Source organism: Synchiropus splendidus, chromosome 4 (assembly GCF_027744825.2).
Source record: "Synchiropus splendidus isolate RoL2022-P1 chromosome 4, RoL_Sspl_1.0, whole genome shotgun sequence".
NCBI lineage: Eukaryota > Metazoa > Chordata > Actinopteri > Syngnathiformes > Callionymidae > Synchiropus > Synchiropus splendidus.
The window spans coordinates 11,866,978-11,883,641 of record NC_071337.1 but is presented as its reverse complement, the minus strand read 5'-3'; the positions used below and the strand labels follow the sequence as shown (position 1 = coordinate 11,883,641).

At 45.5% G+C, this 16,664-nt stretch overlaps 2 protein-coding genes across 3 annotated transcripts; both read left to right on the top strand.

Moving 5' to 3' along the window:
- The first annotated feature begins 1,835 nt into the window (after positions 1 to 1,835).
- matn1 (matrilin 1) lies at positions 1,836 to 8,431 on the top strand. 2 transcript variants are annotated; one of them, XM_053863904.1, is made up of 10 exons: positions 1,836 to 2,305; positions 3,664 to 3,848; positions 4,040 to 4,204; positions 5,523 to 5,745; positions 6,379 to 6,501; positions 6,584 to 6,756; positions 6,825 to 7,056; positions 7,495 to 7,647; positions 7,716 to 7,796; positions 7,873 to 8,431. In XM_053863904.1, exons 1-10 carry the CDS (start codon positions 2,218 to 2,220, stop codon positions 7,920 to 7,922), a joined length of 1,473 nt encoding a protein of 490 aa, XP_053719879.1. In that variant the 5' UTR covers positions 1,836 to 2,217; the 3' UTR covers positions 7,923 to 8,431. The 2 variants fall into 2 exon arrangements, with proteins under 2 accessions (XP_053719879.1, XP_053719880.1); XM_053863905.1 differs by lacking the exon at positions 6,379 to 6,501.
- A 1,268-nt stretch (positions 8,432 to 9,699) lies between these two features.
- On the top strand, positions 9,700 to 16,627 carry sesn2 (sestrin 2). The gene is made up of 11 exons (XM_053861327.1): positions 9,700 to 10,436; positions 11,129 to 11,194; positions 12,167 to 12,352; positions 12,556 to 12,738; positions 14,209 to 14,424; positions 14,491 to 14,623; positions 14,684 to 14,799; positions 14,873 to 14,956; positions 15,795 to 15,901; positions 15,970 to 16,114; positions 16,214 to 16,627. Exons 1-11 carry the CDS (start codon positions 10,113 to 10,115, stop codon positions 16,298 to 16,300), a joined length of 1,647 nt encoding a protein of 548 aa, XP_053717302.1. The 5' UTR covers positions 9,700 to 10,112; the 3' UTR covers positions 16,301 to 16,627.
- The last annotated feature ends 37 nt before the right edge of the window (positions 16,628 to 16,664 follow it).

Here is a 16,664-nt window from a genome sequence, read left to right as displayed (position 1 = left end):
GGTTGGGAATGGGATGGCACTCAAGTTCATATGTGAGCCGAGGTGAGCAAATACTTTGATCATATAGTGTAGCTGAACCAGTCAGGTGTCTCATGTCAGGTGTCACACAAAAGTAGAATAAAGAAATCCAGGATATTTGAGAAAGCTAGTTTGATCCTGACTTGATTGGTTTCACGATCGCTGAGCCAGGTTAAAGAGGGAGCAGCTCATAAAACGACAGGTGCTGTTTGCTAGGATCATGTGCACGACCATGGCAGACCACACGATCGATCACAGAGTCACCGATGGAAATAAAACCTCTAGACTCCACTTCATCCGCGGGAAACAGCTTCCAATGGAAGCGTATAAAGATGTGAAACATATTAAAACAAGAAAGGAAATATAGCTGCAATTCTCAAAGAAAGAACAGGCTGACAATAACAGACTGAGTGAGTTAGTCGTTCCACGAATGCATAATTAATAAACTGCGCTCACTGCGACTGCCATAATTACAATCAAAGGAGTGACTTTTCTCCACTAATGTATGTGTTATATTGCTTGAAATGATGTAAGTGGAAGTGCTCATTACTCAGGAAATGTAATATCTGGTTATTGTCTTTAATCTTTCATCCATTTTCTTTGTTTGGGATCAGGCATGAATGCAGGCCCATTGTGGTGGGCAAACAGTAGGGCATCCCCTGGTGGAGAGGAGTATACAGCAGCAATGCGTGAATGGAACTTGAACCTACACATGCAACTTGCTCTGCTATTTCTCATGGCAACAAGAGAAGATACATCATGCCATGCCATAGTAACTTGGCCTACTTGACAGCGCTGAAGACCCCTGATCTGTGGTGTTCCTCAGGGGTCAATTTTTGGGCCAGTGAAGGTAGACAGTGAGTTTGCTTCAGGGGATGGTAAAAGGTAATGTTAAGGAGACACAGTCCATCATCGTTCGACTACCATGTATCCAAAAATGAACTGTTGCAAAACGAATAATGCATCAGGTTGGATTGGGGCAAGTTTTTCCTTCGTTTTGCTCCTCTTTATTTTCGCAAAAGGTGTTGAAATGTTCCATTTTGAAATGATGGCCTCCACCGAGACCCATCCAACAGCCTGTTTATCCTCCGTGCCAGTTACATAACCCGTACGTGTATCCCCACGCACGTACCCATGTGTGTTTTGTCTTCCTCACCAGCCAAGTCCCAGAGATGAGCTGTCATCCAGCAACAACATCTCTGATCTTCACCCTTCACGACCGCGACACACACCGTCATGTCGGAGGAAATGTGTTTGGCTACTTACTGTATGACGGACGTCCAAACCTTTTGCGCTACCTCAATTGCCACTTGTGTGCGGATGGAGATGTGTGTGAGGAGGAGGGGGGGAGAGTGGGGGCCAAGAGGAATGCAGGGTTGGGTCGGGTGGAGTGGGATGTCGGAGCGAAAAGAGGGGTCTCTGTTTGAGTGTGTATGTGACTTCCATTGAGAGATTTAAGAAGTGTATGGGAGCTTATTGATGAAAGTGTTTTCCTACTGTGTTTACTCCGCGGGGGCCCCGATTGCTTACCTGTCCGCCTCGAGCAGTGAAAACGGAGGGAAGGGTTTTGGAAATCTCTTCTCTGCTTTGATATTTGCCGTGGTTGTGACTGAATTACGACTTAAAGAAACGCACGCACGGAGATAAAACTTCATCAAAACTAAGCCTAAAGTTTGAGTCTCCAAAAGGCCCCGATCTCAGCCAGTGGAGCCACGGGAACACTGCTGCCTGTGTCCGCTTGCTATCCTTGACTTCCGCACCGTAAATGTGTGTTTGCTATACGAGGGAACATGGAGAGAAAAGAGGAATTCATGTTGGTGTTTATTTGAGCTTTGGCCAAATCCAACCTGGTGCACCAAACCCCAGCAGCTCCTGTACCCCCGACCAGTCACACATACTGTACACACTCAGGGGCCAATGGAGCATACGACTTTCACCACACACACATGAATACCTGTCCATCCTACCCACACCAAGGTGTGTTTGTCTTTCCTTGCCCACCATTTTAGGTCCTCCCAGGGCAGGTATTTCCCTCTCTTACCTACACACACACACGGGGCAGAGCTGTTTGTGTGTGTGAAGCACATGCATTGATAACCTGCAGCTCACGGTCACTCAGTCTCACTTTGTGGCTGTCCCCCGAGCCTGGAACTCCCTCCGACCCGCTCCATCTTGCTTAGCTGCACCCTGCGCTTCATCATGACGCCTTCGCCGCCGTTGTTCCTGCTGCTGCTTGGCCTCGTTGGCGCTCATGCCACCATTGACATGCGCACCGCCGCCGCCATGGGTGAGAATTTTCCTCTTTTTTGTTCCAAACTTGAGGGGCTTAGTGCGAGTGTTTCCAGTTTGTCTGGCATCCAACACGTGTCAAATATGTCGTCTTGTTTTTAACACATCTATCAAGGCTCGAAGTGCAATTGAGTTTTGACAAACAATACCATTAAACTATAGGACACTTGAAACTTAAAAAACGTTTGACATATTTGTTCTGTTCAACATTGGCGAACATGGTCGATCAAATCAACTGTTTCATTGACTTATTAACTTAGAAAATTGAAGCTCATCGACAGTATAGATTTAACCGACAAACATCAAGTACATGATCCTATATATGAGTCATGGGTCGGGACTAAAGTGGAAAAATGTAGATAAACAAACCACAGATCGCAGCACTTTAACATTAAAATAATTTGAATATTATACAGGAATATCAGATCATTCTTTTTGGAGTATTAACACTGTATTTCTATCAGAATGAAACTTCATTTTTACAACGCTGACATTTGTGTAAAGAGATCCAAAAAAGATAAACACACACTACTCGTGTGTGGGATATACTTTTTAAACTATAGTCATTTATTTGCTAATGAATTACATGAAACCTGTAGTTAATAACTCGTATTTCATGAATAATATCCTGCAGAAAATCCATTACATAATAAGTTTGGATAGCAATATATATTTTTACAGGTTTTTTGTGTCTCTTAATGTGAGAAATCAAGGCCACCCTTTAGATTATGGAACATTTACCATCCTAAATAAACTACTTCATAAATTCATATATGTATTCACAGTATATTAGCCAGTAATGAATCATTATAACATATTGTCTTGTTAAGAATGCAACACTATAATTACCAAGTATTACATGCAAATAAACAAGAAATTTGTTCATTAATAAATATTTTTTTTCCCCAAATCTAAAGTGTAACCAAAATTTTTTGGTAATCTTTGTTTTTTTTTTGAGTCAACTGATGTGTCATGTACATCAGAGGGAGTTCAAGTTTTTTCAAGAATGGACTTGACTTTGACAAGTGAAGGAGCTCCTGCCTTGTGGAATTGGTGGTTAAGCAAGTGTGTGTGTGTGTGTGTGTGTGTGTGTGTGTGTGTGTGTGTGTGTGTGTGTGTGTGTGTGTGTGTGTGTGTTTGTTCGCTGAGGGGCTGCAGGAGAAATGAAGGGAGGGGGAGATGTGAAGGGTGAGAAGGGAGATCAGTTCTCACCTGAGGTGTCAATGAGACAAGGTCATGCAGATGGGTGCAGTGTACACCTGATAGTGACAGTTCACCACTTCTCACCTGAATGTCACTTCATTCTTTAAGTCATTCTCCATGTAAACACTGACGTCCGTCTCTCTCCTGGTTCAGCGGCTGGCTTGTGCAAAACCAAACCCACAGACCTCGTCTTCATCATTGACAGCAGCCGCAGCGTTCGCCCCTCTGAATTTGAGCAAGTGAAAGTTTTCCTGGCCAAAGTCATCGAGGGGCTAGATGTCGGGCCCAACGCTACCCGTGTGGGAGTCGTCAACTACGCCAGCCGTGTCAAGAACGAGGCATGTGTTTTGTTCAACTGACTTTCACACCGGTGACTGTGCCGTTATTTTAGCTGCCTCCACTGCAGTCTCGCTTTGTTTGTCTTTCTCAACCAAACTTCTCACACTACATTCCCATCCAGTCTGGTTCTGGTCGGTGCACCATGACAAATGGATTCTGAATAATAACTAGAGCTTAACTGTTGTTTCAGGTGTCTCTGAAGACCCACCGCAGCAAAGCCAGTCTGGTGAAAGCCGTGACCAAAATCGAGCCGCTGTCCACCGGAACAATGACCGGTCTGGCTATCCAGTTCGCCCTTAACGTGGCCTTCAGTGAGAACGAAGGTGCTCGTGCCAAATCTCCCGATATCAGCAAGGTCAGACTCTTATGACTCATTCATTGTTATTCATTTGATCATTATCACTGCTGCAATTCTGGGCATCTGGTTCTTTGGAGTGACCTGGTCATCATCCAGCTGCAGGTCCCATATGAGGGCAAGGAGTCAAACAGAATCTAGAAAGAGATGTGACCTGGTTAAAAGGGCAGGGCTCTGACCTAGATGTACCCCATGGTCCAGTTTGTGGTTCTTCATTTATTTGTACTCACTGTCAGGTTTTACCATATGTTCTACATGAAGTTTAAGGTTAGTCTCCTACCACCTTTTCTTCTGGCACAGCCTCATTTTCACTACACCTGTCACAGTTGTGAAATCAATAAGGAGCGGAGGTCGCAAACCTGTTTATCCATCTGGGCTCCTGTAAGTCCTGTGCTGACTTAACTTGCGTTGTTCTTTTGGACCTCTGTCTGGAACCGGATGTACCTCAAAGCACGCCACATGTTCACCACCGATATTATTTTAAACTAGACCTCTGGATCACACTGTCATCTGAGGCTGTGGCTCTCAAATGGTGGGTCGGAACCTAAAACTGGAGGTTGCGGCTCATTTTTGTAAAAAAATACTTTGGGTCATGGCATGTCATTAAGGGGTGAGGGGGGGGTCCCAAAGTCAGACGTGAGATGATAACCACCGATCTAAGTCTCCCATCAGAAATGTACGACCTAAACTATGCATTTACACCAGCAACAAAAGTGATCAAGTACCAAGTGATGTAGGCCTGCGGTTACACTGCAATACGTGAGCGAGGGATGCAACACGTTTGTGGCAACTTGGTCGAAGTTTCAGTGCATTTGCAGAGAAAACTGAATTCTGATGACGAGTCAAGGTGCATTTACCAATCTGAGCCCAGCTTTTGCAGCGACATATGCACATAGGGAAAATTTATCAAGACGAAGATGCAGAATGGAAGAGAAGCCAGGACTCACCAAGCCGACAGCTCCTCTGAAGGATCGGATGGACACAGAGACGGCAGCGTCCGAGGCTTTTCTTGGTTTCTATATTCTACCACAGTAGAGAAAAGGCTACAAGGCCGCTTCTTTGATCTGCCTTGTTAATGTTCCATTAACTGTAGATCCCCAGCAGATTCACCAACTTTATTCAATGCAACTTGAGAGGCACGGTAAGTCGCTTTGGTTACTGGAAACCAATGACTACTAGCCAGTCACCATCCACACTGACCTCCTTCTGCACTATCATGACTCAAGTTGTCTGAAAAACAACAGAGGAATGCAACATGTTTATCAAGTTTAATGGGGTGTTACGCTTCAAAGAAGCCATTTCTCTACTTCCGATACAGGTGGCCATCATTGTGACAGACGGACGTCCCCAGGACAACGTGAAAGATGTGGCTCAGCGTGCAAGAGACGCCGGCATCGAAATCTTCGCCATCGGCGTGGGTCGCGTGGACATGAGCACGCTGAAGCAGATGGCTAGCGACCCCCTGGACGACCACGTGGACTACGTTGAAAGCTACAGCGTCATCGAGAAGCTCACCAAGAAGTTTCAAGAGGCCTTCTGTGGTGAGCAAACGTTATCTACTGCGTTTAAAACGTCCATCCCTATGGAGTGCGATGCTCAAAACTGAGGGTAAGGATGAAGGGCTTCGTTGTTCTTTTGTTCCAACTTTTGCCACAAGCCTTTTGCTTATTTACACTTTGATAACTAATATTTCTGAATGAAGAATGTTTACCAAGACTTTGGTGAGAAGGGCATGAGCAGTGATTTGGAACAAAATGAAGTATAGCTCCACTGTCACTCTGAGATAAGCAACAGGCAAGACTATCTGTAATTACCCATCCATTAGCTCCAGTCATTAACCCTCGTGTGCCCACGCTCGCTGGAGTCTGCCTTGGCTGCAGACGTCGCCGAAGGGCAGAGCTGCATGTGGTAGACTCGACTGTTGTTATTGGAGGTTCCAGGCAGACAAGCAAATATGGCTATGATGGGCCAGTCTTTAAGGGTCCACTGTTGTTCTGAACCTGCCTGCAGGCCACAGTGGATCATTAAAATGTCATGGTAGATTTCCAAAACTGACATAGTTTCATTCATTCTCTCCTAACTCCAACCACTGTGCGTGTGTGTGTGTGTGTGCACGGTCACACATAATCCAATCCGTATGTGTTCGCTGTGCATCCACGCACACACACACAAAGTGTCGGACCTGTGCGCCACCGGGGACCACGACTGCGAGCAGGTATGCATCAGCACCCCGGGATCGTACAAGTGTGCCTGCAAAGACGGGTTCACCCTCATGGACGATGGTCGCAGCTGCAGCGGTGAGTGTGTCCGCGGACATGTGACGGTGTCTGGCCACTTGACCAAACAGCAAGAAGACATTGTGCGTTTGATATCCGCCAGCTTGCAGTAACGCAGCAACAGACGTGGTCTTCCTGATTGATGGCTCTAAAAGCGTGCGCCCCGAGAACTTCGAGCTGGTCAAGAAATGGATCAACCAGATTGTTGACAAGCTGGAAGTTTCCGACGCCAAGGCTCATGTCGGGCTGGTCCAGTACTCCAGCTCAGTCAAACAGGTGAAAGCTGAATCATTGCCTGTGATTCACTTGTTGCTTTCCTGACATCACTTGACTACGAACTGCAGGAATTCCCTCTGGGCCGCTTCAACAACAAGAAGGACCTTAAAGAAGCCGTGAAAAAGATGGCCTACATGGAGAGAGGAACAATGACGGGACAAGCCCTCCGCTTCCTCGTGGACAAAAGCTTCAGTGTTGGTCATGGAGCTCGCCCTGGTGTCACTAAGGTGGGCATCGTCTTCACCGATGGACGCAGCCAGGACTACATTGGAGATGCTGCCAAGAAAGCCAAGGAGATGGGTAGGATGGCCGTGTTGTCAATGTTTCAGTTCATGTAGACATGATGAACAAAGTTTGGGGTGGCATTACGTCGCACCCATTTCTGTAGCTTATGTCCCTTTAGAAGAGTCAGTTGGCTAGCTATGTATCTTACATTTCTTTTGGGGTTTTATGGGCTGAAAAGTATAGGAAGTGAAGACCAGGGTGAGGTGCCAGACCATGACATCATGAGCCAAGTTTGGAGTAGGTTGAGGTGGTGCTTATACACACTCTGAGCAGAGATGAATTTGAATAACATTTTTTAAAAAGTTTAACGTGATAAAACTTTACAAAACAGAAGGCTGCTGCATCCGTGTGTCCCTCTGCTTGCCACATGTGGAATTTAGAGTGAAACAAACATTAAAATGCAGCTTTAGATGGGAGGCTTCTGCAGATCATGATGCTTGTTGTGTGTTCCAGGCTACAAGATGTACGCTGTGGGAGTGGGAAACGCTGTTGAGGATGAGCTGAAGGAGATTGCCTCTGAGCCAACTGGAGAACACTACTTCTACACTGCTGACTTCAAGGCAATGACCCAAATTGCTAAAAAGCTTCAGATAAACATCTGCCAAGGTAAAGTATTAACCATGAAATTACGGATATTTAAAGGAGCTAGTCTTACCATTTGTTTTTGTTCCCAGATGAGGACCCATGTGAATGTGACTCCCTTGTAAAGTTCCAAAAGAAGGTAGAAGAAGCCCTCCAGGCACTAACAAAGAAATATATCCTTTATGACGGGTGACATGTCGACTGTGTTGTTTCATGTCTCACTGGTGATGGCCTTGACAAGTGTCTCACTAGACTCCATGTCAAAGAGGATCGCTCTGCTGGAGAACAAAATCGTCTGAAGTCCAACCGCCCTTCCTTCCTGAAGCAGATGCACACATCTACTCACACACAACACAAGCTGTCTTACTACCTGTAATGTTCCGAAGTGGACTCTAGCCTGAACTCCTCCACCACCACCACCACCACCACCTCTGCTCCCTCTCTGTTTAGCTCATCTGCTCATGGACGCAAGGCACCGGAGATGTGTGTGTGCGATTGAGTCTCCTCAACGTGCCTGTGTGTTTGTTAATAAAAGTCTTCCCTCATAGGGAAACGGTGACAGAACGACAGAAGGGCTTCTTTTCTTTTCACCATCGCATGTGCGCTCCAAAATCTCTTAAAATCCCAGGAGAGTCCGCCATGCCACATCAATCACAGGAGCTTAGCTCTTTCAGAGTCTGTGTCACCGTCAAGAGTTCCCTCTCACATCCTTCCACCGCAGGATTTAAACATGAATTAATAAATTATTTAAATTGTGATTGTAAGCTACACAATTCATCTTCATTATTTTCTAAAATAAAGGTGATTTGGGAAATGACTATAAACTTGTGGATTTTTTCTACACACCTCTTCACGAAGGCTGCACGTAAAGATTGTCACTGAGTACCTTAACTACTGGTAGACAGGTTGGCGTACAACCTGTTAGTGTCGTAGTACTCGAGCTTTTTATGGCCTCTATCTCGTCTCAGGTCCTGACTCGGACTGGGCAGACTCAGGATATCTATTCAAGACAGGTCGAGGGGGAGAGATAAAACAAGAATGCAGCAGGTTCCTTACGGATGTCACATGATCTGGGTGTCAATGCTCCCTCTGCACAGCACAGTTCCTTTCGGCTTCTCCCTTCAGTGGTGGCCACAGCGGATCATCTTCCTCCATCTCACCCTGTCCTCTGCTTCCTCTTCTCTCACACCTACAAACCTCCTCTCCTCCTTCACCACCTCCATGAATCTCCTCTTTGGCCTTCCTCTCCACCTTCTGCCTGGCAGTTCCAACCTCAACATCTTCCTACCAATGTACTGGCTCTCTCTCTGTACAGGTCCAAACCATCTCCATCTAGCCTCTCTGACTTTGTCTCCTAAACACCTGACCACATGTGCTGTCCCTCTGATCTACTGCTTCCTGATCCTAACTACCCTGCTCACTCCCAGAGAGAAGCTCAGCATCTTCATACACAACAGTGGATGCAGGTTGTTATTGCAGCCAAGCAGGATGATAGCCAAACACCAAAGACTGGTGCTGCTTGTTTCAGCTGACACCTGACTGGTTAACCACTGTGGCTCATTTGTGGATCCGTTTGAGAGCTGATGCAACGGCGTTGCGGTGTTAGCAGACCACCTGTGGAGGCAGCATTAAAACAGCATCTGTCAGCAGACCATTTATTCACCACTGTTTTGGCTGAAATTGTTTCTTGTGTTTGCTGTCAAGCTCTAAAGTACGACGATTGTTTACATAATGCCTGTCTCATTGTTATGTTGTTACTATTTATGAAAGAGCCCCATCTTGGGTGACTTTGTCTTTATTAAATGAGTAACCTAATTCAGTTAATTCGTTTTTTCTCCATTTTGATTCAGAGCAAAGCGTTTTTCAATGTAATTACGCAGGCACTACTGAATAATATTTAACAAGGGCAAACGTTGTCATCCGATTACATGGCCTGTTTTCTACTTAAGTAGTTTAGCACATATTTAGACATCAGGGAAACCGTCTTAGGAGGAGGAAAATGTGTGTTTCACTTTGATCAAGCGCCCATTTGAACGCATCATAAAAGCGGTTGCATAATATTCCAGAGCCGTCATCGTGACGTCACGCGTGAGGAGAGAAAATGCAGCTCAAGTTCGGGGCAGCTGATCGAACTGGAGGAGTTTATGCGTCGATAACTTTCTGTTCCTTTCCTAACCGCGGTCTCTGCCACTGCGCGGTTCGCGTGTAGTTCACACAAGGTTTGTTTGGACGTCGCCGCGGCGTCAGCGAGTGTTTTCATCAGCCGCTAACGTTAGCTTTGTTAGCTTAGCCGACTCACCGGCAGGATTCCCCGGTAGCTTTCCACGCCGGGATGAGAGAGACGACCACCTGACCCCCGTGGACGTTGTCACCGCGCCGTTAATGATTTGTGAAGAAGCCTCCAGAAAGGTCGACACGAACTGACACTGGACGCAAACCGCTGTAGGAAGTTAAATACAGCTAACACCTGCTATTAGCATTGAGGCGAGATGGCCAGCGGTGCAGCCACGGGCTTCTCCCGTCGGGCTGATGCGGGGAGCACAGTGGATCCCGCGTCTGGTCCACGGTCCGAGCCCGACTCAGAAGCCATGTCGAATCTAAAGGGCTTAGAACGACTGTGCAGTAGAGACGAAGAGGAGCGAGCTGCGGGGTTGGAGGAGCTCAGCCAGGAGGTCCTGGTCTCTTTGGGTCTGGAGCGACCCAAGTCGGCAAAACTAAGCAAAGAGACCCTTTTGCACCTGCTTCGATTGGCCCATTCGTGTCCTTTGCCTGAGGTCCAGTCGAGGGCAACGGAGCTGCTACGGGCTGCACAGGTAAAACACACCGAACCTCCACTGATCGCGTTCGCGGTTCATTGCGAGAGACAAGTTATGTTCCGCGCCATTAGTCGCAAGTCGATGTCATCATGTTTGTAGCGTTTTAAAGCCGCTTCCGAGTGTCGGCGGCACTTCGTGGTCAGTACCGAATGAGGTTTTGTTACGACGGTTTTGATTGGCCGCCAGCGTCGTGCCTCACCTGATTGCTGGTTATTACATCAGGCGGCGAACCGCTTGAGGTGATGCAAGACCAGCGCGACCCGCCCCCTCGCGCTGCCCTGAAATACACAGCAGACACACACCAACAGAAAGGGCTTCGAAAGCGTCAACCTGTCGTTTCAACCTAGCCTTAGTTCGGCGGAAATATTCACTGGACTCCTTCCGGAGATGTCGGTGAGTTTGCTGGGACTTCGTAGACGCGTTTTTCGTGGCTGGAGGTTATGAAAGCGGAGTGTTTAGTTTCAGCGCGGCTGCTCGAGTTCACCGCTGAGTGCGCTGGTCAAGTTCAGGCTCGGAACTTCTCAATTAGGCGTTTGGTTCCTTCTGAACACCTGTGTTTTTCACCTTCTAATGCGCGTCCTGGGTACAATTAAAAGCAAAGGCGTCGCTCGAAAACAAATGTTGATGAACACTTATGTTGTTGGCTGCTCTGTGAAAGTTAATCCATGTGTTTTTCTAACCACCGACAGGAACAAGGAGTTGAAGTTCCAAGGGCTCTGGCTTCTGGTCCAAGTGCCTTTATTCCTGCCAAACAGGTTTGTCTTTTATAGCAGTGGACAATCTATTTTTTTACCAGTTCCTTTATGAAAACAAGCTTGTGGACTGGTAGGATACATGTCTGGAATGTTCTAATATTCCAGACTGTTCTTCCTGTACAGGTTGCGTGGACTAGATTCACTCAGGAGCTGTTTAAAGTTGAGGCGATGCTGCAATGTCGCAGTCTAGTTGCTTCATCATTCAAGAAAAAACACAGCAGCAGTTTAACAGCTAATACTGGACATTCACTTTCACTTGTGACTCACTTCCACTGAATACAGCACGGCTGTCGCCCTGAAAGGGTCAATAAATGGACGTAATCCCAGCATAATTGCTTGCATTACAGCATGGGTGTCTGCAGTCATATTTGAGACTTACATCAATCATGCAATAATAATGGTCCACCTGCCTTATTTGATTATTGAATGGCTTTTTAAGTATCTTGATCTTAAAACTACCTCCATCCCAAGTAGCAAACATTAAAGTTGTAGTTGTTTTAAGCTTCTTATTCATGTTGTTTTGCTTTCTCTGTTTTTCTACCTCTAGAAAAGGAGGTAGCTTTGAGATCTACTGGTAGATCATGATAAACTTGTTGTGCACCATTACATGATGACATTTTACGATTTACATACCGCTTCCTACACTTAATTTGTGTTCTTAGAAATAATTATCTGGTGTGCTAGTATAGCTACATAAACCTGCTCATTATTAATATCTTTAATGTGAAACTAACAAGACTAAACATCACAAGTCTTGCACTGTGCATCAATTCACTTGAACCTGAAGTACGTTCCTGTGCATTAGACTTCTGTTGATATTAATGCCACCTCTTGTGTATTTCTCAACCACACATCTTTACTGTATTAGAAACTTAATAGACAAATTTGAGGTAAAGCTAGTTTATAGGACTTACTTGGGGGGGATTGGACATTTGTTCTCTGTAAATAAGAAACCTATTAATGTCGTTGTAGATTCTTGGAGGACGTGACAAAGACATCCTTATCGAATCCTTTCTCTCTCTGGGTCGGGTGGATCATGTCACTATGGTGATGGCGCTACATCCTGCCTACCTCAGCTGCTTTCTGAGGACCCAGCATGCCTTGCTGGAGCTTGATGGCCCCTTACCCCGCCACTGGAGACATTACATTGTTGTCATGGTAGGCAATGCAAAGTGATTGAATGTTCTGTTCATGTAAATACAAAGTGAAACCATGCCTGCCCTGATTTGTGGGCCTGGAGTAGAGTCCTGACTGGTCCAGAAGAGGGCTGGTGTGGGTGCAGGCTTTTGTCTCAGCCAGTCAAGATATCAGTTGGTTGTCAGTGTTCTGTGTGTAGAATGATCTGGCTGTTGTATTGGCAGGCTGCCGCTCGCCATCACTGCTCGTACCTGGTGCAGCAGCACAGCGCCGGATTTCTGGATGCCGGTGGGGAGGAGAGTTGGCTGAGTGGGCTTGAGAATGCTCCAGCCAAACTTTGCAGCCTGCAAACACTCAACAAGCTGTTGGCACACAGACCCTGGCTTATCAGACAGCAGCACATCCAGGTCAGGCACGAACTCCGCTCCATTCTTTCTATATAATGGTCTCCTTTCTCTAAATAATTGCCCATAGAGTTGCTCCAGTTTGACCAAAGAGATCTGGCTAAACATGGTGGGAATCTTTTTACTATCTCACGATTCGAATCCGGCTTGTGGGGCCATGAGTCTCGATTTACAGTTGAAAATGATTTTATTCATACGTATTTTTGTTCATGATCTACTCTCTAGTCGCAAATTTGAGACCCAAATGTGTCTTTCTCACATTTATGAAGCTTTTAATGTTTATCCATGTTTATATGGAAATGTTGAAACTGTTAAAGAAAGCAAGATCACATAGTGCTTAAGTCACAAAAACACAAGTGCCTCTTTATTTAAAAAAGAAAAAAAAAATTCATAGTTTTGCAATGCTTGCACACTGAGTGTATTGTGTCTGGCTTGTTGTCTGGTTGGACCTCCTTCACCCCCATCTTTGTTTTGGTACTTCCGTGCATGCATTCCAAAACGAGCTGTCAGGATGTCGTGGGTATATATATATATATATATATATATATATATACACACACACACACAAAATTGCGGACAGGTTTATCTATTTATTTATTTTTCTATCGACTTTGGGACATTTAAAATTGATCCTGAATTGTAGCCAACAGGAATCACGATTCTTATGTGAATTGTTTTTTTTTTCTTTGCGCACTCCTAAGAAACAGTGAATCTTGCAGAAATTAAAGGCGTTGTTCCATTTTATCTGCTTTGTCGCTGTAATAAAGTGTGTGTACACTTAAAAAATATACCAGCTATTCCAGCCTTTGAACTCATTTTTAATATCAAGACACCTGCCTTTATTCTTCATTCACTTCTTCTTTCTCTTTGGGCTTCTCCCTTCAGGGGTGGCCACAGCAGATCATCTTCCTCCATCTCACCCTGCCCTCTGTTTCCTCTTCTCTCAAACCTACAAACCCCATGTCCTCCTTCACCACCACCATGAATCTCCTCTTTGGCCTTCCTCTCCACCTTCCTACCAATGTACTCGCTATCTCTCCTCTGTACTGATCTGACTTTTTCCAAGACTTCTAAAGATAGAATATCATTTTGAATAGGAAGCAGACAAATGTCACTTGGTGCCCACTACATGAATAACCTGGCTTCACTTGGCTCAGCTGACCCGAGGTGTGGCGCACATTTTGCTATGCCATTGAATACCGCAGTATTTTAAGATCCAAATGCCGCCTGAACCATTGAAGTTAAACCATTAACACATCCCCAAACTTAAATTCTTATATTGACGTAGGAATGATTTTTGGTCATCTAAAAACAACTGATTATGAATGAGGAGGTGGAGTTTGTTATTTCAGAGAGTAATTTCAACTGTTTGCTATTGTGTATTTATGTTGCTGTTGACGCTAATGGACAAAAGGTGTGTGTCTGGTAAATATTTACAAAATTGCACTGGCGTTTTCTCCCTCTGTGCAACAGGAGCTGGTGTGTCCTGGTGCAGATCCTCGCTGGTCCCTGGCCGAACTCATTCATGCTGTGGTGTTGATGGCACATGCTCACTCGGTGTGCTCCTTTGTTTGGGGCTGTGGTATAAACACGGAGCCCGACCACGTCGGAGGTTATTCCTTCCAGCCTTCGATCAGCCCCCTGCCTCGCAGCCCCCACAGTCCAGCGCATGAAGATGGCAGACAAGAGGTGAGGAGGTAACGTGCCACCCGGTGTAGCGCACCAGACTCTTCATCTTTTCTCTGTCTTGACCAGTTGAACAACGGAGCTGTGGAGGTGGAGGTGCTGATGAAGAGAATGGTGGAGTTGCAGCAGCTGGAGGAGGAGTGGACACAGGAAGAAATGGTCACTCGCTTTGAGAGGGAAAGGAGTGAGAGCATACCAACAGGTACAAACATTGTAAAATACAGCATAAACTTGGTCTGAACTCTTCCACTTGTTTATCTAGCGGTGGTGCGGGGCGCTCCACCTGATTTACTGCTGCGCCTGGTGGAGGATCCAGAGTTCAGATACGAGGACTTTGCCCCGAAAGGAGAGCAGTCACCCCCCACCATGAGGGCGCAGGTAGTTTGGGCAGTTTTTCTAGACGATCGTGTTGCCGTCGCAGGTCAAGTGTTTGACTGTCTGATCTGGGCAGGACTACTCATGGGAGGACCACGGCTTCTCGCTGGTCAACAGACTCTTGCCAGACATGGGTCAGCACCTCGATGAGAAGTTTCAGGTACAGCTTCTTTCTTCCCTTCTACCTTTTGATTCAGTTCTACATCCTGAAACGATATGTTTTGGCTGAGACTGTTTTTATTCCACAACTAAATAACACGCCAATGTCACTATTTTTTAATATTAATTACGCAAACCTAATAACAAAACTCAACACTAAATAGAAAAACAACTTTTAAAGCAAAATAACAACCAATACAAAATGCTTAATAAAGTGTTTAATATAAAATAACTAACTTTTATTCCCCTTTCAACGAACAATGAACAAATCAAACCCACAATGTAAGATTCATTCATCACTTGTTGAATACCAGAATGTTGCCTTTAAACCTGACAGACCGCTCCTCTTCATCGACTACATGTCCAGGGAATAAGTATCTGGGCTCCAGTTGTGATATTGGCGGCTGAAATCTCCGATCTTCAACAACAGAACACGGCTGCTCATCCCAAACGATAAACTCCATTAGTATTGGTTTCACCTGCAGTTAGCTTTGCTCTTGGTAGAGCTGGAATGTGATGTAGTGCTTTGAGGTGTCTTGTTTTAAGACTGAAACTGACTACGTGGGTGCACCTGAGGTGAATTGCAGTCATTTTGTCATGTTGACGTTGTGATGTAACATTTAAAAGGGCGTGTATTTGTCATTTCATGGGATGGTCATGATGTCACAAATGCCCAATATATCGGCACCGATAAATCTGTGGTGCCCTACATTAAAGTGCTGCTGGTTCTACCATTTAACTCCTATCTCATTTCCTCTTCCATGATATCCTCCTCTGTTCTGTTGACTTTGATGTCTATGCAGGAGGAGAGGCTCAAGTTGTGGTTGTTACTGTTGCAGGTTGTGACAAACTTGACCTACCACCGGATGGCAATGCACTACTGTGAAGACACTCAGACTTTAAGGAAAGCACTGTGGAACTACATCCACTGTCTTTACGGGATACGGTATGTTACGCACCCACATGCTCTGCAATGAAGTGCTTTACATTGTTTGCTCACCATGTTATTGGTAGGTATGACGACTATGACTACGGAACTGTCAACGAATTGCTAGAGCGCTCTCTGAAGGTGTATGTGAAAACCGTAGCCTGTCATCCAGAACAGACCACTGCCCGCATCTATCATGACTTCTGGAAACACTTCAGACACTCCGAAAAGGTATGAGACATGCCTCCGATCCAGGGTGTTTTTCTGTCCCATCAGATGTTCCCTGCCAGTTGCCTCTCAATCTGATGATCCCGTTTCATGTTGTTTCAGGTTCATGCTAATCTCATAGTCATGGAGGCTCGGCTTCAAGCAGCGCTTCTCTACACACTACGTGCGATAACTCATTACATGCGATGATGCACATAACATTTTTGCAGAAGCTGAGCCAGCTGTGTGGCACCACACCCAGTCAGTGTTAATGTTCTGATGCTGCTTCGCAAAAGATATCTGTTTGCAACTCGTTCAACTTTTGCACTGAATTTTTGTCAGGTTTTGTTGTTTTGAATGTCTCATTGTCGCACATATCCAGTGGTTTGAGTGATGCAGACCTCTGATCCAGCACGCCTGCGCTCTTCTGCGTTTGTCCTTGATCATACTCACCATAATCCTGTCTGCTGAAATGAATCTAGGAATCAAAAAAAGGTTGTATTTTTATAGTCAATAAAGATTGTATTTAAAGATAAATTGCCATGACGGGGTGTTATTGGTGGTTTACAAGCTT